Source organism: Sceloporus undulatus, chromosome 2 (genome assembly GCF_019175285.1).
Source record: "Sceloporus undulatus isolate JIND9_A2432 ecotype Alabama chromosome 2, SceUnd_v1.1, whole genome shotgun sequence".
NCBI lineage: Eukaryota > Metazoa > Chordata > Lepidosauria > Squamata > Phrynosomatidae > Sceloporus > Sceloporus undulatus.
In genome coordinates, this window is record NC_056523.1 from 143,115,583 (window position 1) to 143,133,082 (window position 17,500).

The following is a 17,500-nucleotide window of genomic DNA, read 5'->3' on the forward strand; positions in this document are numbered from 1 at the left end:
GGGATTCTGAGAACTGTGGCCTGTTACAGACTGCCAAAATAAAGCTGTTTCGGGTCTCTTTGGAGATATGCTATTTAAATGATGCATGGGTCCTAAGAGTCCGGAGGTCGCGCCAAAGCCACACTCCATTCCTAAGCACTGGAGGGCAGCTTTTGGTGCAGCTTCCGGATTCTTAGGACGCATGCATCATTTAAACAGCATACCTCCAAAGAGACCCGAAGCAGCTTTATTTTGGCAGTCTGTAATAGGCCTGTAGCTACATGAGACATAGATGCTTCTCTGCCAGAGAGAGGGCTCTGGTGCTGCCATGATAAACTACAGTTCCCAGTATTCCCTAGGGCAGTTAAAACAGTCTCAGACGGTGTTTTGGACCGGGACGACCAGATTTCCTCACAGCAAAGGAGGACAAGGCACAGCGCAAAATGTGGGATGTTCAAAAAGCTAAAGACACTCCTAGAAAGATAAGTCCGTCCCTCTCGGTCATGCTCAAAACGCAGGACAGTTTGGAATTCCTCAGTGGTTCTCAACCTTGGTTCCCCCAGGCATTTAAGACTTCAGCTCCCAGAATCCCTGATCGTTTGGGTAAACTGGATGGGACTTCTGGCAGTTGAAGTCCAAGACATTAGGAAAGCCAAAGGTTGAGAACCACTGCCTTAGACAAAAGGTTGGAAAAGGAAGGCGTCTGGTCACCCGCTTACCTCCCCAGCAAGAGTCTCTGTTCCTTGACAATTACTGTATATTATAGTATTCCCCCCAAACAAGCTCTGGGACTCAAGCCAGCTTACAGTGTGAAAGAGTACAATTAAAAGCATACACAACTGAGCATTAAAACAGAATTAAGCTGTTATAGTATTAAAATACCTCACTCATTAAAACAAAAAGATGCATCTTTTAAAAATAAATAAATGAAGGCACCTAAAAACAATACAGTTAAAACAGCACAGTATCCTCAGCCTGTTCTAAAAGCTGCCTGGAAAGCAGGAATTCAGCATGTGGGGTTTTTCTGGGGTGTTGTGCAGCATCAGCAAAAGCAATGCTTGTATTAAGGAGACCAGAAGCTTTGGTTCATTTGATCAAAAGAAACAGTGAAAAAATGATTCAGTAGCCTAGGCTGGGAACTGAGGGGTCCTGCAATAGTAACAAGCAGGGTTAAGGAAGGGAGAGGCAAAAGGGACCACGTTGTAAATATGCGATTCCAAATGGAGCTTGCAAAGGAATTTTTGAAGAAAATCACCATGTGTTTTGTAGACTATAGCAAAGCCTTTGACAGCATACAGCTATAAATTGCTCTTAAAGACATGGGAGTGCCACTGCATTTGATAGTCCTCGTGAGAAAGTTGTACTTAGGAGAAGAGGCTACCGTTAGAACGTAATACGAAGAAACAGAATGGTTCATAATTGGTGAAGAGGTTAGGCAAAGCTGCATATTGTCACCCTACTTGTTCAACTTACAATCAGGACTTCATTTATAGTACATGTATGAAATTTGAGGGCTAGCTCACACTGTGTATATGTGGGACTGGAAAACTGACTTAAGGAGTAGATCTCCATCTCAGAGGTACTGAATATTTTAATAATAGGAGATGAAACAATTCATGACCAATTGGACATTGCTACACTTCTCAATGCTGTAGCAATTAGAAACCTTCAGTTTTGTGTGTTGTATTTATGTTGTATTATGGAAGTCACTTGCAAGTCAGAGGAACAGCTGTGTCCCATGTTGGCTGGGTTGGGGGTGAGTCCTAGGATTCAGGCACCAATATTGCAGAGGCTGCACTTTTAGTTATTTGGCTTTTAGAGTCTAGAAATGAACAAAACAGGGATTATAAAACAAGGATGGGCAATTTGTGGTTTTCCAGATGTTTTTGAATGTCATACCTAGTCAGCGTAGCAAATAATGCCTATAGCAGTCCCACAGCTTATAGAGGGCCACAGATTTCTCCCTCCCTCCTCAGAAGAAGTTAAACCTTCTCAGTCCTGATCTGTGGCCTTTTTTAAAAAAAAATGACATAATGTTTTTCTATTAAGGTTACTGATGTACTCAGTGGAAACTTTCTGGAAGGTGAATCAGAGGATTCAGAAGAGGAAAATGAATCGGAGGACAACTCTATTCCATCAAAAAAGCCAGCATGGATAGATGAGGATGATGAAACTGAGGAAATGTAAGCAATCTTTATAGTAAATTCACTTGTCAATTGAATGTGCTAAAACAAGGCTGCATTTGGAAGCAAGTAATGTTGAATTATATCAGACTTGTGTCTTTATATGTTTGGAATGAGACACTAAAGAAGGGGTAGGCAATAAGACTCCAGAAATGAACTGGTGGTTTTAAAAATGTTCTAAAAACAGAATTTTTGTAGTTGTATGGCTTGGACTAGTGGACTGGTCCAGTGAACTTTATGGCTAAGTGGTGATTAGAACATGTGTTTCCTTTATTGTCATTCAACACTAAGCATACACTTTTGTTCCAGAATTGATATGACCCATCGATACCGAAAAAACATGATGAAAAGTGATGCAGAAAGGAAACTTACAAAAGAAAAACTTCAAAGACGACTTGAAGAACAGTAAGTTTTAATAGTAACTTGGGAAAAAGAAATTGTAACCTCGGACATACTATTTTTTAAAACTATTTGTTTCAGTTCTAACATTAAGTATCTGGTTTTATGCAAAAACTATTTGTATGCAAAATCAGTTTGTAGTTCTGCTCTAGTGTATTTATACCCCAGTCTTTAGGCACAAAGGCCCTCAGAGTGGTTTACAGGTTGTTAATTTGACAGTTACCTGCCTTCAGGCTTATATTCTAGAAAGACATGACACAAAAGAAGAAGGGAATATCAGTGGGGAACAGATCCAAGTCAAGCAGATACTGTTGGTTCTTCTCTCCCTTCAAGGCCATGGCAGTGGCAGTTGGAAAGGAAGGATGGCCTTTCATCTGCCTCAGGCGCTAAGCATAGTGAAGCTGTGCCCTGCCTCTTCTCTCCTGAAACCAGAGATATGGCAGTTAAGATGGAGGGAGGGCCTTTCATCTGCATCTGCCTGCACAGTGGCATGTATTGCTATATGCTGCTACAAAGGGTCTACTTCTTAATACAGAGAAAACCAATTTATGAAAAGGAAGAAACTAGTTTCTGCAATATGAAGAATTTGAATTAAGCCCAACAAAAAGGAAATGCGGGTAGGTGTGTATGTGTACTTCAGATCATTTCCACATATTATTCAAAATGAAAAGTCTTTACATTCCAGAATCCTTAATCTAGGGCTGCCTCTGCATGGCAGCAATAATGCAGTTTGACACCACTAACTGCCATGTCTCAGCGCTGTGGATTTTTGGGCACTGTAGTTTATTTTGACATCGGAGATCTGACAGAGAAGGCTAAATGTATCACGAAACTACATTTCTCAGAATTGCATAGCATTGAGCCAAGTGATGTCAAACTGCATAATTTCTGCAGTGTGAGTGCAGTGTATGTGACTTTTTTCTGTTCTTGCATGACAAGATGGTTGTATACGTTACTACAAGAAATCAGGGATGAGGAACAGTGATGGAGAACAGAATGAGCAAGCCCAGCTTCCTCCCTTTCTCATGTCCTACACATTTTCCTCACACTTTTTCAACTGTCCTGCTCTTCATTCTTCCTCAAATTTGGGTGCCGTATGCTATTTATAATATCTCTGATGGCTTTGGGATTACTTGCCTATACAACACTATATTATATTAATAATTCTTGGCAAAGTAAAATTCTTCTTCCTTAGATTTCAGAGTGCTATGGGAACAACTCCTTCTTGGGCACAGAGGGGCATGAAAAAGAAGTTAAGAAAAACAAAACATGAAGGTAAGTGTGGATCTTTCTGTAATGCAAACTATAGCAGCAAAGCTAATTGTGCTTATTTACAGACATTTCTGTGAATCTTGAAACATCTTAGGACAAGGGTGGTAATTGTGTGGCCCACTAAATGTGGTTGTACTGCAACTCCCAGCAGTCATAATTAGCATAGCCAGCGGTGTAAGGAATTCTGAGCGTTACAAAACAACATCTGATGGGCCACAAAGTTCCCTGCTCTAAGAGCAGGGAATATGTAGCACAAGCTAATTGTCAACTCAATACAGTTCAGAAATTTTCAGTTTTAAGTTAGTCCTCATTAATATGGCTGCATGTCAGTATTTCTAAGCTCAGGTAAAATTTTAAAAAAATATTTAAAATAATTTATTCTGTTTAAGATGACAGTGAGGATGAAGGTGATGATGATTTGTTATGCAAGACAGGCAATTTTCTGGCAACGTCGGACTCTTTACCAAAAGGCATTTTACAGGTAAAAAAAAGTACTTGTATATATTATGCTCTAGTTACCATCTTTGGGCAAACTCACCACTTTGAAATATTCTTGATATGGTAAACGGTATAGAAATAGATTAAATAATAAATGTCATTCATAGGCATTGGAAAATCTGACTTCACCACATTTAGTGGAAATACTACTTTTATAAGGAAAGATGCCAGGTAAAACAGTTGGAATATTTTCACGCATTAAATATGTAACTGGCAAAATCATTATCAGTGTAACGATTTCATACATCCTGTGGAACTATAGCAGTGTCTGAAAATTGTCATTTAGCAGCTGGCCTACACTTACATGTTTTGTCTTGTGCGGTTATGTCAAACATTGGCATCCTTGGGAAATTTCAGCTTGAATCTGAGGAATTATTTTCCTGCTTTCCTCTCAAATACTTTTTGTTCTGTGTCCTGTTTTCTAGACTGTGAGCCATCTGGAAGAATGGGCTATATATGTTTAAATAAATTTTCCACTCTGTGCTTGGATAATATCAGTTTTAGATTCTAGAAAATGTAGAAACTGTTTCAAATATTGTTCACTTTTGATTTTAAATGCTATTTCACTGTTTATCTGAATTATGAACAAGTTCGAAGGAATATACTCCAGTAATGCAGACTTTATTCTTAGATTTTACATTTCTGTCATCCTGTTTCTTCAAAGTTATGCAGTTCTACAATAACTATGTATGTTCTTCTTCTTTTTCAGATGAAAAACTGTTTGCATGCTAATAATGAACGCCAGTCAGATGTCAGACTTTCAACTGTGCAGTTCCATCCTTCTGCTCAAGTTGTTATGACTGCTGGGTTTGATCGGTCTTTATCTTTGTTCCAGGTGAGGAACACCTGGCTTGGGGGAGTGGCTGTGTGTGTATGTACTTTGGAACAGTTAGTTTTTTTTAATCAGGTACATAAATTCTAAATCAACTGTGTTATAGTTGCATTTATTTTAAAAAATTATGTACACAGTGAGGTCAAAAATTTCTGCTTTTTTCTCATTTTAGGTGGATGCGATCACTAATCCAAAAATACAGAGCATACATTTGGAAAGCTTTCCAATCTACAAGGCATGTTTCAGTGCAGATGGAGAGCAGGTTATAGCCACTAGTACTTACAATAAACTGTTCTATATATATGACATGATGGGGGGAAAGATTATTCCTATAAACCATATCAGAGGTAAGTTTTTTATTGCTTTTCACATTTTTATCCCAGTTGCTTTTTAAGCACCTAAGAATACTGATTGTCAATCTGTTTGTAAGACTCAATATTATAATTTGGTTTTTCTGAACTAGATAGAAGAGGCTTGGTAAATATTTTGTATCCTTTTAACTGCACGTCAACTTAACTGTAACTGGCTCATTGTTTTCTGTAGACAGACTGTTTGGGGGAGCAGTGAAAGAAGTCCTCCTGTAGTACATAACTTGAGTGATGTGGAGGACAGGCAGGAGGATATGTGTATAAAAGGAATATACTCCCTTGTCTGCTGCTTAGAACTACATTGGCTTGTTAAGGTACAGGGACTGGAAGATAAATGCTAAAGTTAAGCAGGTGATTGGCTGCTCAGTAACCTAGATAAGAGTGTTTTGAGATAGACCTGTGAGAAATAAATGATCATTACATTACTGTATATACTCATACATACACACACACACACACATTCCCCGAATAAATTCTCCGGCCTCAGCGTGATTACCCCCTCACACCGTGTATTTACTACCACCCTGCCTATGTCTTGTTTATTATAAATGGATTTTAAAACTCTTTTAATTGTAATATATTTAATTCTTTTTTGTTGTAATTTTATGTACTATATTGTATGTGGATGTTTTACTGTGAGCCTCTCTGATTGTTTTGCTACAGAAGAGCAGGATATAAATAAAGTTTTATTTTATTTATATATAAATCTAGAAATTCTAGTCAAAAATGACCCCAAGAAAACCTGAGTTGACTTATCCATGGGTCAGTGTAAGAAGTGTACTTTAACTCTTACTTTAAAAAATAAAGGAGACATCTCCTTTCTGTGAGTAGAGTGACAAAAGGTGAGCATTTAGTCAATCCTGAGAGCACCTAAAAATAAGCACTGGCTGCCTCTGCTCTCTTACCCATCCAGTCTTTAGGGTGAGCACAAACATTTATGCCTGCCAGAATTTTGTATGTTATTTAGTATTGTTTTCCTTTGCTTCATCCTTTTCATCTTTTGTTGCATGCCCCTGTGTTTTACCCTTGACATATCCACGGGTCATATCAAAACCCATAGTTTTGGCCCCAAAACCTGTCCTCAGCTTATACATGAGGTCGACTTTGGTAGAGAATATATGGTAAATTTAAAATGTTCTCAGAACATGACTATGAGAGTGATGTAAACGCTTTATCGTGTATATAACTCTTTAAGATATTATTCAGTCAAAGATTGAACCATTGTGTCTTTCAACTGGGAAAGTTCCTCAGGAAAATTCATGTATAATTTCATGCCAGTTTTTAAAACGACTCTTATTAGTGACAGAAAGGATTGACCAGGTTAGTCTATAATGTCCAAGATGAAATCCAGAGTAATTTGTTTAGCATGTAGAAAAAATGACTTTTTGTGCCTTAGGTTTGCAGTACTCATTATGGTCATCTAAGAAAAAGACCCATTAAAACCAATAGGAGTTACTTTTCAGTAGATGCATTGTGTTCCATTTTAAACCTATTCTTAACTAGGAGGCAGGGGCTGTGCAGACCAGTGGCTAAACGCCACTCGTTTTTGCCTCAGAAGGAGGCCACAGCAACGACATGCCATGGCCTCCAGAGGGACCAAAAAACCCCCACTTCTGGATGGATTATTTTTCCCTCCCGGAAGGGACACCATAGGCACGCTCGCACGCCATGATGATGCCCCTTGTGCACAGCACCGTTTGGGTGCTGCGTATGACGAGTGTCATCATGGCGCACGCTGTGTAAACTAGCATGTGCCAGGATGGCACCTGGGCACCACAGTTTGGGCTTGGAGCATCCAGACTGCAGGCCGGTACAAAGTACCGGTCTGTAGAGCCCCTAAGTCTCATTGACTCAAGGGGACTTATTCCTGTGAAAGCATAGCCATTTTGTTAGTTTACATGTAGGTTGGGGAAATTAAATTTTATATGTCATAGAACTATAATTGTTTCTTTGCTTTCAAATTAAGGTTTAGAGGAGAAGATTGTCAGAAAATTTGAAGTATCTCCAGATGGGAAATTCTTACTTGTTAGTGGGACATCAGGCTATTTGCATTTGATAACAATGAAGGTAAAATTCCTGCTTAAATGTCCAGAAAAAAAGTATTCCTAATTCAGAATGAATCAATAATTTGTTGGATTTCTTCTCTTTGTTAAACCCTTGGTTTCATCTAGTTGAGTTTTGCGTTGTACAAATCTTAGTTTATTCAGATGATTTATTTTTAAAAATGTCAGTATGTTGGAGACAGTAAAGGTTAAAAAAAAAAAAACCAGAAGGAGGAAATTAGTAAACAAAGCACACTAGAGGACACAGTGATGTGTTTTATGTGCTGTTAAAGAAGTATGTTTTCAAAACAGATTTAAAAAAATGTTTTGCACATCCTGACAGTTCCATCCCCAGCCTGAGACTAAAAGGGCCTTTTTGTTTAATTGAAATCAGGCATTATAATTTGATCTTAAAAGTAATCATTTGTTAAACATTATCTGTCTCTCTTAGACAAAGGAGTTTGTTGGAAGCATGAAAATTAATGGGAAGGCAATTGCATCAACCTACTCTCCTGATGGGACTAAAATCTACACCCATTCTGGTAAGGCTTTCAGACAATTTGTAAATGTTCATTGTTCAGTTAGAGAATGACCTAATTTATCTGTACTGATGCTCTTATATTGTTTATATATTTTTTAACTTTAAAAAGCATGTAGTAGCAGAGTTTGGAAGGTTGCTTTTTAAAAATATTGTGTGACTTTTTGTATATCTCCAAAAGGACAACTTGATGCTGTTATTGTATGTATTCATATATAAGTCTAGAAATTCTAGTCAAAAAATTGACCCAAAAACATGAGTCGACTTATCCTTGGGTCAATGGAAGTACTGTACTTTAACTCTTACCAGAAAAGGAATCATCCTCTGGTGAAAGGCAGAAATATAATCTGTCCTGGAAAGCACCGCCTCTACTCTCTCATCCATCCAGCCTTTAGTGTGACCACAAACAGTTATAACTTCTGAAGTTCTTTGACATTGTTTGTCTTTACATCTGTTTCATCCTTTACATCTTTTGTTAAATGCCCCTTATTTTTACCCTCGATTTATCCAGAGGTCATATCCAAATTTATGATTTTGGCCCAAAAACTGCCCTCGACTGATATACAAGGTCGACTTATAGTTTATATATGGTGGTTACAGTACCATAGTAACCTAATTACTTGTTACTTTTCCCCATTTTTATTCATTTTTGAAACCATCTTAAAAGATTAAAAAAGGGCTAAAATTTGAAAAGAAAATCCGATATAAATTGCCCTCCAAAAGATTTTACCCTAAAAAGAAATGAAGAAAAGCCATTGGTAAACATAGGAGTTACACTAAAAGATTGTGATTTATCAATGTCTAAGTTATTATGGAAAAGCATGCCTTTATGCCTGTGTTACCTCAAAAAGTAATGTGTTACAGATGTTGTTACTTATAGCATGTTGCTTCAAAGCAAAGGATAGCAGCATGTATTAAAATGTAAAATAATATTGCAAAATTTACAACCCAAACAGCTTTATTTATTTATTTATTTATTTATGGGATTTATATCCTGCCTTTCTCCCAAAACTGGATTCAAGGTGACTGTGCTATAGAGAACTAACCGTACATTTGAGCTTTTGCATCTTCAGGTTTACATGTCAGTGCCTTTTAATAAGATTTGCAGCAAAAGAACAAAAAAGAATCCATCAGCTCCTTTGAGATTAAATGGGAAGAAGAAATTTCTGAACAAAAGAATAGTTAGGATTTAAAACCTGAGGTTAATACAGTAGAACCAACATTCTGATGCATTAGTAATATATACATATCATATATACTTGACTATAAGTTGACCTCATGTCCTGGTGGCGCAGTGGTTAAATGCCTGTACTGCAGCAACTCATTCACAAACCATAAGGTTGTGAGTTCAGTACCAGCCAGGGGCTCAGGCTCAGCTCAGGCTTGCATCCTTCCAAGGTCACTAAAATTAATATCAAACTTGTTGGGGGCAATTAGCTTATACATTGGCGCATTACAGACCGCCCATTTGGGGCGGCCTGTAGGCGCTCCTTTTCCCGCTGGATTGGGGCCTCAGCTGCCAGAACGGCAGCCTCAAAGGCCCCAATCCGCCCCTTTCCAGGCTGCGGGGAAGCGGCGAAAGGCCGCTTCCCCACACCCTGGAAAGGGGCGTCCTTGGGGCTTCATGCCCCAAGGACACCTGACGGCAGCGGGGACGAGGAGAAAGGGGCTGCTTGGCCCCTTTCTCCTTTGTGTCACTGGCGCAGCCGTCTAGGGTTAGGTGTGTGCGTAAGGCATGCACTTTGCCTAACCCTAGTACGTCCCCAGGACGTACTTTACGCCCGTTTGTAACGGGTCATTGTAAACTACTTAGGGAGTGCTTGAGTGCACTGAGAAACAGTATAGAAATGTACTTGCTATTGCTATGTTGAGGGCAGGTTTTGGAGCCATAACTATGGATTTTGATGTGACCCACAGATAAGTTGAGGGTAAAACCTAGGAGCACATAACAAAGGATCTAAAGGATGAAGGAAAGGAGAACAATGACAAAGAACTTAGAAAACTCCAGCAGGCATAACTATAGTGAAACTAAAGGCTGGATGGGTGAGAGAATGGGGCGGGGGAACAGGACAGATTACACTCTTGCCTTTCACCAGAGAATGATTCCTTCTTCAAAATCAGAGTTAATGTACAGTACCTACATTGACCTATGGATAAATTGACTTAGTTTTTTTGGGTCGATTTTTTTTACTAAAACTTCCATGCTTATACATGAGTATATACAGTATATTACTTTATCTGTCTTCTTCCTTATGTGTCTTTTTTATCAGCTGAGGGTGAAGTCTTCATATGGGATGTGAAAAGCAGGCGGTGCCTGAACAAGTTTACTGATGAAGGTTGTTTGCGTGGTACGTCTATTGCTGTCTCCAAAAACAGCCAGTATGTGGCATGTGGGTAAGTGAAAGCAAAAGTTACTTCCAAGTCAGTATGATTAACACTACTGACTTAATTATGTTTAGCTACTCTCCAGATTATCTGGAAACAAATTGAAGTGTCATCTAAGATCCTAGCAGCTTCCAGTAGCAACCATTCTCTAGGATGCATCTACAGAAATAAAACAGAAATAAAACAGTTTGATACCACTTTAACTGCCATGGCTCCATCCTATTGAATCCTGAGATTTTAAGTTTGGTGAGGCACCAGCACTCTTTGGCAGAAAAGACTAAATAAAGACTTTGTAGAACTACAAATTCCAGGATTCCATGTGATGGAGTTACAGCACTTAACATGTTGTGGAACTGCATTATTTCTACAGTTTAGATGTACCCTAAATCAATTTATAGAGCCTTGCTTCAGTGTGGGGATGGGGTGTGTGTGCTATGGGGAATTTCAAAATCTAATGTGAGCTGATCACTTGCAATTTTGAAAACATGAGAAATCTGCATTTTTGGAGGGATTGCATTCTTTTGCTAGCTCCTGAGGCAGATTTGGCCTGCAGACCTGCCAGAGTTCCTCAGCACTGCATTACAGGAAAAGTGGAAATACTCAACAGTAACGCAAGTAGTTACTGCTCCAATGCTATTTATAATGTACATAAATACAGTAGATGGAACAAAACCTAGAAAAAATATCTTGTATATCTACCTGTAGCATAAAAGCTTAATATGAACCAAGTATCAATCCTAAAAGAAGAGTTTGAGCTTTCATACATATTGACAGTTTATCCTGCCGGTGGATGATGAACTCATTACTTCTTTTGGAAATTAAGGGATACTTAAATATGTTACAGCATGGGGGGGGGTGATTATTACAGAATCTAGGAATAGTGTAAAGCAGGAACCTTTTCATAAAATAAGTAGCACACCTATAACATTTAATAAGGAATTAAGCTACACTGAACCTACTGAAACTTCTGAATAAATGTATATTCACAGTGTGCCAAATCTGAGCATATTTCTCGAGTAGCTTATTTTTTTGAGATGTAAAATTTTAATTCATCATATATTCTTTGGCAGTTGCACAAAACGATTTTCTGTGGGGGAATCTGTAGACTGTTTTGTAAAAGGCATTATTTTAAAGCTTTTTGTTCATAATTTAGCGTATCACAATGTTCATTACATTAATATGATTTTCCTATAATTATATGCAAAGATTTCATGATAGAAAGCAACCTTATATACAGCTGATGGTATATTTGATTTTGATATGTATTAATATTGGCCTGTTTTTCATTATCCTTACAACTTTTTATGGCTTTTAACTATTCCTTCTAGTTCCAGTTCTGGAGTTGTGAATATGTATTCCCATGATGATTGTCTAAGACAAACCAGTCCTAAACCTCTTAAAGCTATAATGAATTTGATTACACCTGCTACTTCATTAGTCTTCAATCCCACCACTGAAATTCTGGCAATGGCTTCAAATAAAGTTGATGAAGCTGTAAAACTGGTAAGAATGTTTTACAAAAGGGCTTTTCATTGTGTGCTTTATGGTTCACTTGCTGCTATTAATCAAAATTAGAATCCAATTGGCCAAAAAAATACGGTTGAATACATCATCTTTTTTTAAAGTAACAATTTCAAAGGTTAATGTATTGGATTATTGAGTGATACTATAAGAAAAAACTAAAGACCTTAAACCAGGGTAGGCAACCTTTGACCCGGGGGCCGGCTTGCTGTTCCTCAGACAACTGGGGGGCCGAAGCCAAAAATAAATAATTAAATAAATAATAATATAGGACAACATTTTCAAATGTAGGACACATTTTTAAATGGAGACATGCAAAAAAAATTGATGCTTTTTAAAAATGTTAATTCAATGCATGTTTCTTAGCCATGATCAAAAAGAGGACATTTGGCATATTCCTAGACAGATGACAGAAATGTACAGGGGTACCCGGGTTACGATTAATTCGTTCCGCGCCGCCGCGTTCGTAACCCGAAATCTTCGAAGCTGAAAAAGCCATAGGCGGAATAGCGAAAGCCGCGATTTCGTGCGAAAAAGCGCCGAAAAGCACCAAAAATTTTTTTCGTAACCCGGAACATTTTTTTTTCAATGGTTTTTTTTCGTAACCCGGAAATTTCGTAAGGCGGCGCATTCGTATCCCGGGTACCACTGTACTTCCTTTTGGCCAACACCCTCTCCCCCATTCCAAACAGCACATTTGGGCATTGAACATGGCTTTACTTAACATGGCCTCTTGCATATTTCAGAGGCTTACTGCATAACCAAACTCTTTGGGTTCACACTGAACATGAGTCACATGGCTATGCATATTTGACATGTGATGCTTTGATTTGGATTTCCTGCATGGCAGGGGTTGGACTGGATGGCATGTGGTCTCTTCCAACTCTATGATCTATATTCTATGTAAAGCTGGTTTAACAAAAGTGATTTGCCCTCGTTTTCATGTGTCTTGCACCAACTATACTTCTCAGAAGTGTGTACTTGGTCAAGGCGTTGGTTTTTCTTTTCCACTGCGCATGAGTTTGTAAAAACTGAGCAACTTTGCATTGGTGTTGCCTCAAAGCTGGCTGATATCAATATCACCATCATCACCACCACCATCATTGTCACAACAAGGCAGCATTAAAGGACAAAAAATGCACAAAAACACTCTCGGCGCTTCAGAAAGAGTGGGCCCATATCACAAAAGCGACTGATATCAATAAATAAGGGTAAATATATAAATAGGGGAATGAGGGAATAAAAGGAGTGACATGGAATATACATTGGAAGGGCATGGAATATATTTGCATCCAGGGGGATAATGGGCATGGGAATATAATTGCATCCAGGGGGTAAATGGGCATTGGGAAAATTGCATCCAGGGGTAAATGGGCATTGGGAATATAATTGCATCCAGGGGGATAATGGGCATTGGGAATATAATTGCATCCAGGGGATAATGGGCATTGGGAATTAATTGCATCCAGGGGGATAAGGGCATTGGGAATATAATTGCATCCAGGGGGTAAATGGGCATTGGGAATATAATGCATCCAGGGGTAATGGCTTGGGATAATTGCTCCAGGGGATAATGGGCATTGGGATATAATTGCATCCAGGGGGATAATGGCATTGGGAATATAATTGCATCCAGGGGGTAAATGGCATGGGAATATAATTGCATCCTCCTCCTCCTCTTGTTGCCCATTTTCAGAGCCAAAGGGTTTAACGGCCCTTTCTTTTCTCCCTCTGGGCCAAAGGTTCCTCCTCCATATCTCCTGCTCTTCACAAGTTTTACTTCCTCATTGAGGCTGGCCAATGGCAGAGTGGCTAGAACAGCCCCGCCCCGCCATTTTGCTATTGGCCAGCCCCTCCAGGCTCCCGGAAGAGAAGGAGCTGCTCTTTGCAAGCCCTGCGCGCGCGCGCGCGCAAACAAGGGCTCGCAAGAGGTGCTCCGGCCGGAGAAAGAGCACAGAGGCGCAGGAAGAGGAGGAGAGGCAGAGGAGCTGCCGACTGGCCAAAAGCCTTGGCGGCGGCGGCGCCTGCGGCAGGACCGAGCGGGGGCCGGATCGGCCCGCGGGCCGTAGGTTGCCATGCATGCCTTAAACTTTTTATTTCCAACACTAAAACGCCAAAAGGATATTATTTTCTTCCTCAGCAAACTGTACTTGCTGTAACAAATATAACTACATTGTAACAAGATTTGCCTAAATTCAGTTGCTGTCCCCAAGGATGCCACTTCCCAGGCCAGGGAAGCGGCAAAAGGCCCCTTCCCCACAGCCTGGAAAGGGGCATCCTTGGGGCTTGAAGCCCCCAGGGACACCCCGCGGCGGCGGGAGGAGGAGAAAGGGGCTTGCACGTGTAAAGGGCACTCTAAGCGCCCTCGCGACAACACGATGGCGTCACTTCCGCGCCGCTCATTGGAGATTGGCGTGTGCATGACGCCATCATGGTGGCCCCCATGTGACGCCCCTTTTTAAAAACTAGGGCGTCCTGAGGACGTCCCTTGATGCCTTTGTAACGCGCTGTGATTCTTAAAACTAAGTGGTATACCTGAGATTTTTGCTCCAGATTACATCAACTGCTTTCCTGTATAGAGGTTAAACATGTGTCAACATATTCTGTTCCTTTTTTTCTGAAGTGAAGAAATTAGATATATAGTCGCCCCTTCATTTTGGTGCGGGGGATCCGTTCACAGACCCCCCCCCCCCGTTGGCTTGAATGGCAGTGCATGCCCATGGAGCACACCCCATTTTGTCCCCTCCGTTTGCTGCCAGGAGGGATGTGGACTCCCAAGTCTTGTGAAAATGGAGGGGCAACTGTATGCTTAACATATCTGATAATTCCATGGCATCCTAGCTACTTAAATAATTATGGTGGGGTGGGGTCTAACGTGAGCAGGAGACATATTTTTTTCACTTTTGTGTTAGCTGCTTGATTGTCGATGCAAGAGATGTCTTTCAGTTGAATAATTCTTGGAAAATGACCTTTAATATCAGAAGCACAGAAGGATCAAAATGCTCATCAGTAAATTCTAAGGCATATTTATCATCTAAGTGACTTAATAAAGAGGATTTCACCCCAATCCTAGTAGACTAATTGTAAACATTTTGTAGGGCATATCTTTTCCTAATTTGTATTTTTATAGCGCTTATGTAATAGGTGTCTACTGTTTGAAACCAGGAGTCATTCCCAAATATACCTCTATAGATGTAGGGTTTGTGATCCAGCTAGGAAATTAGACTGGTAGACTGGGTTTTAAAAACATGTATGAACTCTAAGTGTGTTATCATTTCCCTCCCCATTATTTGACGTTTTGTCCCCTTATTAACAGGTCCACATTCTTCATACAGTATTCTCAAATTTTCGGGGTACAGAAGCAAACAGATATATTTGGCTAACTCCATGGTTCCACCACGAAGTGGATATTTTTCCATAGCCAATAGCAAAGGCAAAGCTTTATTGTATAGGTATGTAAATTACACTGATGGAATTATGATGATACTGGCATACCATTGGTTCTAACCGTTGTTAGTTAATCAAACTAAAATATCAGAATAATGGAACAAATTTTACCATGTGTTATCAAAGAATGGAGAATTAAATGTATTTCAAATTTGGGCACATTTCAGACCTCATGAAACTCTTTAGGTGTTGTATGATTTAATGGAAGCATCCATTTAAATTTTAATGGGAGTACCCATGTATATATAATACTTAAAGAATGGTACTTATCAGCTGACCCCAGAAAGAACTAGGCTGCCACACCATAGGAAATCAGTATTCTTAAGTGCTTTTAGGATGCAGCCTTCAAACTGCTTAACGGGATTGATTACCTCAGGGGGTGAGTTCCCTTAAAGTGCTACATTTTTGCATACTACCTGAAAACTTGCTTGTTCTTCTTATTCTTCTTTAACCCTTGTAGAGAAATATATATCCCAGAGGAAAAGTTCAGGTTTTGTGTAATAAAACAGTTTAGAATATGTGATGATATCTTTAAAAGACAGAGCAATCTGCATTGTAGCATAGGAGGGTAGGAATATTACTAGACTTTGAATAACTTGTCATATTTAACTTTGCAGATTGAAGCACTATTCCAGTTTCTGAATCACTACTTTAGAATGAGGTAATATCCAGTAAAGTAGATGTACATTGGAGAACCGAGGTACTATACTTTAAATGTTCTTTTTGTCAGAAAGGATGTTTTCTGTCATTTACTGGAGATCAATCATATGCACAACGGTGAAAATTTGTGATGATTGGTGAATTAGCAAGTCCAAGGGGTAGTAAGTCCCTTATGTTTATCAGAGCTTGGAAAATTATATTAAATAATCTGCCCTGTATGCCTATATGTATTTGTACTGAAAATTTTTAGGGTACTTCAGGTTATTCCGCATTAGTTTTTTAAAAAAAAACTTTTTCACTACTCATTAACTTCTTGTTAAAAAAATACAGACTAGAGGAGTACACTTAATTGAAGAAGATGGCCTTGAAATGCCCTTAAGATGATATGAAAAGATTAGTACCATAGAAATAATTGCCTTTGCTGCCCCAATTTGGCATTGTTCCTCCTTGTGGACTTGCTTTTAAAAATGTCCACTTTCCAGCACAGTTAAAAAAAACCACCATTACACAAACTGTTACTGTAACTCATTATTTGCAAGCTCTGGTCTTGGTTAGGAAGCTGTACAGTTTTAATATTGCTATAGTTGACAGAAGCACAAAGCGGTCAGTTGAAATGCAAAAGGTTTGTTTTGAATTTTGTTGTTTACAGACATGTTGAGTTATATCTTCTAGTAGTGAATTTGTCCTACTAATTCAAATGTTACATTACTATAGAACTGAAACCCAATGTGTTTACCAGTGGTGTCCTGCTGCTGGTTTGAGAACGCTTTGATCCACCAGAGATTTCATCAAACGTAATGGTGGTGGAAGTGGGTGTCATGGTGCCCTCGGAGGGCTGATACTTCTAGAATAGCCTGGGAAGTGTCTTGTTGGACACAGAGAGCAGGGTGATTGTTGTAAACAATTTCCCCCCTCCTTTACATTGATGGAAACCCTAGCTCAAATTAAAATCACTTAAGCTTACATTTTAATAAAAGACCACTGGTTACTCAAAAATACTAAGATCAATCTGGTGCACACTCACTTATTCAGAGCCAACTAAACTCAGAAAACTGTAATAATCATAAATAGGATTTCCTATGCAAGGAGGCGTGGTAATTTATTATGATCTGAGTGGCCTCACATACCTTTTATAGACAGGGTGCAGTAAATCTAATAAATATTGTTACAGCAAATCAATAATTCAAATCCCTGGTGTTTTAACATTGTTGGTCATAAAGCTAAGAGACAAACCTTTTTGTAGGATGCAGTCTTTCAAAAAAGCAAAATGTATTGATGGCTGGTGGTACTTTTCTCTCTTGCAGATGACGTAATCTCTGGTTCTAAAAATGTGGATTCATGTTTGGTTCAGTGTTTTAAGATGTTTTCTATCGAGG

At 39.1% G+C, this 17,500-nt stretch overlaps 1 protein-coding gene across 1 annotated transcript in view; it reads left to right on the top strand.

Moving 5' to 3' along the window:
- The window catches only part of UTP18 (UTP18 small subunit processome component), a 16,278-nt gene extending 840 nt beyond the window's left edge, over positions 1 to 15,438 (top strand). The window contains exons 2-12 of the mRNA XM_042447558.1: positions 2,029 to 2,162; positions 2,472 to 2,567; positions 3,757 to 3,836; positions 4,223 to 4,314; positions 5,041 to 5,166; positions 5,336 to 5,510; positions 7,498 to 7,598; positions 8,025 to 8,115; positions 10,382 to 10,505; positions 11,825 to 11,999; positions 15,334 to 15,438. Coding sequence (XP_042303492.1) covers positions 2,029 to 2,162; positions 2,472 to 2,567; positions 3,757 to 3,836; positions 4,223 to 4,314; positions 5,041 to 5,166; positions 5,336 to 5,510; positions 7,498 to 7,598; positions 8,025 to 8,115; positions 10,382 to 10,505; positions 11,825 to 11,999; positions 15,334 to 15,438 — 1,299 coding nt within the window. The remainder of the gene's footprint in view (positions 1 to 2,028; positions 2,163 to 2,471; positions 2,568 to 3,756; positions 3,837 to 4,222; positions 4,315 to 5,040; positions 5,167 to 5,335; positions 5,511 to 7,497; positions 7,599 to 8,024; positions 8,116 to 10,381; positions 10,506 to 11,824; positions 12,000 to 15,333) is intronic.
- Positions 15,439 to 17,500: the final 2,062 nt, after the last annotated feature.